The 5,524-nt window shown below is 40.9% G+C and overlaps 1 protein-coding gene across 1 annotated transcript; it reads right to left on the bottom strand.

Moving 5' to 3' along the window:
• Nucleotides 1-2,609: 2,609 nt before the first annotated feature.
• Nucleotides 2,610-3,548, bottom strand: LOC124967964 (olfactory receptor 7G3-like). Its single transcript, XM_047530388.1, has one exon. The coding sequence runs from the start codon at nucleotides 3,546-3,548 to the stop codon at nucleotides 2,610-2,612; it is 939 nt and encodes a 312-aa protein (XP_047386344.1).
• Nucleotides 3,549-5,524: the final 1,976 nt, after the last annotated feature.

Below are 5,524 nucleotides of genomic sequence, written 5' to 3'. Positions count from 1 at the left end.
CAACTCAAGGGAAGGGACAAGTGCAGAATTTAAAAATGCAAAACCACAATTGCACAAATTGGATTTTATAGATTATGTTTGGTGGAGGCAATTGATTCATTGGTTCAAAGTCTATTGGTTATCATTGATCAGAAGCTGTGGATACAGCAAAAGCAAGCGAGGGTTCAGGGTACTGTAGCTCCTCGGGTTTGATGGGATCACAGATATTCAGTTGAGAATGTGCACAGGCCCAACACCCTCAGTGACTTCCCAGCACTGTGTAGGGAGCTCAGAACCAAAGTGCAGTCATCCTGTGATCTCAGTTTACACACATGCAGTTTAAAAAGTGGAGGTCCCTGGGACCAGATCACTCATAGATGCTAAACTCATTCAGGGAACATGACTTGATGGATAGAATGGGGACTTTGAAAAAGATTGAGTATTTTCTCTCATGTGTAGAGCTAAAGAGAAAAAAAGAAATAAAAAAGAAAATCTCACAAAAATACAAGGGAGGGCAGTAGAGAACGGGAACGGGGAGGCAGGAAGAAGGAAAGAGGAAGCACTTGGGAAGAAAATTGACCATATGATGCTACGGGCATGTGTGAACATAGCACAATGAGTCCCACTCTAATGCATAATTCTAATGCGCCAATTTGAAAATACATAGATAGGAAAGAGACCAGTAGAGTAGACAAAGTGGGTCAGGAGGAGGGAGAGAAAGGGGAGGTACTAGGGAATGAAATGGAGCAAATTGTTTTATGTGCACCTACGAATATGTCACAGTGAACCCCACTGCTATTTATAACTCTAATGCACTAATAAACACTAAAAGATAAAAAAGAACAAAAGAAGGTGAACTTTGAGTGGGCAAATTGAATTCAGACCTTTATTCAACCTAACAGTTCTGCAACTTTGAGCACCTTACTTGAACTCTCTATGCCTCCGTTTCCCCATCTGGGACGCAGGAACTAAAACTACTTCAATTAAAAATGTTATTTTCTAAAAGGACATTAAAGAAATCACTATGTAGAGTCCAGGGAAGAATAGGGTGCAAGAGAGGCAAGCCAGGCACCAGCCTGGTCCGACCTCTGAGGGAGGCTGGGGCCAATGTGAACTTCATGTGTTTACAGGCTCATGAAGGAAGGGTGAGGGTCAAGGACTCTCCTCTTTGGCCTCCGTCCATAAAGGGATGGGTCTTAAATACAAGAGAAAATGGAAAGAAAACCAAGTGGAAGCATGGAGCTACAACCAGGCCTCCCATCATCAGAAGCACCCAGGAAAAGCTTGCAAAACTACCAGGTGTTCCCATTGAAGTAGACGTCAATGTGAAGATGCCCAGAGATAACAAAGGTAATTGTATAAAGACAAAGCATCCAATGCACTGGGAAGTTATGAAATTATGGATTTGCACTCAATTCATGGTCACCTGAATGAATTGCAATCAGTCTGTGATTTTTAAAATACATTACATGTATTATGATTTATACAAAAAAAGAGAACAAAAAAATCAGCAAACATCCGCAAGGTTTTAATATGATTAAAACCTTGATATATTGGATATACATTGAAAAATGCATTCAGTAATTATAGAATGCAGATTTATGTTTTAGCACAAATGGAACATTTACTAAGTTTGACCACAAATGATATGTAAGGCAAACGTTTAATTTCAAACTGTTGAAATTACATAAAGAATGTGACCACCAGGCAACTAGGCTAGAAACAAAGCACCAAAACATAACAAGAGGTCTCCAGCATTAACCAGTGCATTTCTAGTTGGGCATGGTGCTACATACAGGTAATAGCAGATATTTGGAAGGCTGATGCAAGAGGGTCTGAAGTTCCAGACCAGCCTGGGCAACTCACTGAGACCAACTCAAAAATAGAAATAAAAGGTTTAGAGACATAACTCAGTGGCAAAGCATCCATGGGTTCAATCCTCAATACCAGGAGTGAAAAAGAAAAGAAAAATATTCATTTCTACACAGAACATGGATTACATAAAACTGTAAATGAACTTTATTTAAATTCATTTACATGTATGGATTCTGGAAGTATTGAGTATCTCCACCCTCAAAGGGGAGAGGGTGCATTAAGAACTGATTTAGTGAATAATTAGTGTGGTGGATTGGTGGTAAAGTCAGTTGTAGAGCAGTCATGGAGTTGATCCCCAGTTAAAAAAAAAAATGACTCCAGCGATTAACGTGGAAGTGTCCACTACACATTGAATGATGCTCATTCCTGTGATTTTGTTGATGCTTTAGATAGTCAAAATTCTGTACATATGAATGTTTTGAATTACCTTATACATCCCAATATATGTGACATATTCCCCAAATCAATATTTCTTGCACTATGTTACTTTGCCCATTTTATGGATGTAGAAACTGAACCCAGAGTAAGTTTGCTGGAGGATCACAAGTTTGAGGGCAGCATAGGCAATTTAGTGACACTCTTGTCTCAAAATAAAAAATAAAAAGGGCTAAGAATGAAGCTTGGGGGTGGAGCACCCCTGTGATCAATACCTAGTACTGAAAAAAAGAAAAAGAAAAGTCAGAATTTATGGTGCACCCAATATTTCATTTGCTTTGTCTCATTCTGGAAGTTCATACCCAGGGCAATTGACAGAATCACAAAAAGGAAAATATTCCTAAAATGAGTTTTCTCAAGGTACCCTTCATGTCCTTGTTCCTCAGGCTATAGATGAAGGGGTTCAGCATGGGGGTGACCACAGTATACATCACTGAAGCCAATGCAGTCTTCCTGGGAGAATCTGTAACTGCAGAACTAAGGTAAACTCCAATAGAAGCCCCATAGAACATCAAAACCACAGAAAGGTGAGACCCACAGGTAGAAAAAGCTTTGTACTTTCCACCAGTTGATGGGATTTTCAGGATGGAGGAGATAATTTTAGTATATGAGAATATTATTCCAGAGACAGGACCAACCCCCAAAAGGATGGTTAATAAATAAATCAGGATGTTATTAATGAGAGGATCAGAACAGGCCAGCTTGAGGATTTGAGCAAGTTCACAGAAGAAGTGGGGGATCTCCAGCTGTTTGCAGAAAGACAGTCGTAGCAACATTAGACTATGCAGCAGACCATCCACAATGCTGATGAGCAGAGAGACCAAAACTAGCAGGACACAGAAGCAGGGGTTCATGATGACCGTGTAATGCAGGGGGTGGCAGATGGCTACATAGCGATCATAGGCCATCACGGTCAGCAGTAAATTGTCCATGCATACAAAAATGAAGAAAAAACACACCTGAGCAAGGCAACCTGCATGAGTGATGGCTTTGCTTTCTGTCTGGATATTCAGCAGCATCTTAGGGACCACAGTGGAGGTGCAACAGATGTCAACCAAGGACAGTTTGCAGAGGAAGAAGTACATGGGGGTGTGGAGGTGGGAGTCAGAGCTGACGGCCAGGATGATGAGCAGGTTCCCAAGTACGGTGACCAGGTACATGGTCAGCAACAGGTCAAAGAGGATGGGCTGCAGCTGGGGATCCTCAGAGAGTCCCAGGAGGAGGAATTCTGCCACATGTGTTTGGTTTTCTGGCTCCATGTTTTGAAGACTGCTGAGGAGGGGGACATGGTGACAAGGGAACACACACAGAGATCAGTGTTGGACAGAAGACTTTGGTCTGGGACTTAAATTCTAGAAATATGTAGATAATTGTTTCCTTCAGATTCTATTTTTCATTAATTTCTTCACACAATAATAGAAATTTGTGTACCATGATACACGAAATAAAATGAATTTATCTAGTGATAAAATACAAAAGCGAACTTATGTGTATCATAACATAAGCAAATTATGTGTATTGGCAGTATCACATTCAAATGCCATTTATAAATTTAGCTTTAAATTGTACTAGTTTATAAATACAGCATCAAACCTGGTAGATGAAATCATTTTCTAAAATAACATTAACTCTGTAGTTAACACAATTGCTCTGAATCAATTCACCATTGCAAATCTATTTCAAAAATTGTGGAAAATTAAAGTCTCACTTCCTCTATCATATCATTATGAGAAATGGTATAATTCATCTTTCCTTTGCACATTTTATATTTTAAAATTCCATCAAGTCACCTGTTTGAAGAAATAGTGTTAGCCATGAGAATTGCTTTTTATAGACTGCAATTTGTCATTCATTCCTTATTATTTAGATATGCGGTGTCCCCCCAAAACTAATGTGTGAGACAAAGCAAGAAAGTTTAGAGATGAAATGTTTGGGTTATGAGCATCTTAACCTAATTGTGCTTTCATCCTCTGACAGGGATTAACTGGGCTGTAACTATAGGCAGGTGGGTGTGACTGGGGGAAGTATGTGATGGGGGGGATGTGCCCTTGGAGTTCATATTTTGTTCCTGGTGAGCAGAGCTTTCTCTCTGCTGCCTACTTGCCCTGTCTAGAGTTGCTTTCCTTCTCCATACTCTTCCACCTTGACGCTCTGCCTCACCTCGGACACAGAATAATGGAGCTGGCCATCTGTAGACTGAGACCTGTGAAACTGTGAGCCCCAAACAAACATTTTCTCCTCTAAGATTGTTCCTTCAGGACTTTTAGTCACAGTGGTGAAAAAGTTAACTAAAACATTTCTACCATGAGACACTTATTAAAAAGTCTGAATGAACCTGCGTATTGCATCTAGTGTAAAATTTCAAACCCACTGCTATGGTTTGGCTGAACTCCTGTGTTAATGCAGGAATGTTCAGAATTTAAATGATTGGATTATGAGAGCTAATCAGTCCATTATAGTTTGAGGGGATTGCCTGGTATTAACTCTAGGTAGGTGGGGTGAAGCTGGAGGAGGCAGGTCACTAGGGGCACATCCCGGAAGGGTTCTTCTACCCTATAGCCCCTGCCTCTCTCTCTTTCACCCTCCTGGCCACCCTGAGTAGCTTCCCTCTGCCATGCATAGCCACCATGTTGTATCACCTCACCTCGACCCAGAGGAATGGAATAGGTCCACCATGGACTACACCTCTGAAACTTTGAGTCAAAATAAACTTTCCCTCCTCTGAGTTTTTGTCAGGTATTTTGGTTATAGTGGTGCATAGCTGACTAACACACCCATAACAGAAATTTCCACTGGATCTTTAACAGAAGGATAGCCATGATCTTTTGGAAGAGCTGATTCAGTTCTTTGGTCATCACGTTCTTTCATTTCTTTGTCTGCTTGGTGTCTGATGTGTGAGCCATGTCTGTAAACTTACCATTATTTTATAGCCACAATCGTATGGCTAATTTCCCCCTGGTTTCTGCTCTCTGGGAGATGTTTCTGTGGCAATGGTTTTGAAATTATACCCCATCCCACTCTCTGAGTACCCCTGAGTGCCTTCTACCCTCTGTGTTTTTGCAGAGCACTCAGAGAGGTTAGTAAAAGTCCAACACCTCCTGTGGACTATGTCCAGGCCACTCCACCCAGTAAACCGAGTCCTCATTAGGACTTTCAATTGTCCGCCCAAAATCCGGCCTCTGGAATTGTTAAATATGGGTGATGGACTCTTGGCCATCCTCACTTTGTGAAAGTA

This window comes from Sciurus carolinensis, chromosome 17, assembly GCF_902686445.1.
Source record: "Sciurus carolinensis chromosome 17, mSciCar1.2, whole genome shotgun sequence".
Taxonomy (NCBI): Eukaryota; Metazoa; Chordata; class Mammalia; order Rodentia; family Sciuridae; genus Sciurus; species Sciurus carolinensis.
Note: the sequence above shows the minus strand (reverse complement) of the source record. Positions and strands in the feature narration are given on the sequence as shown.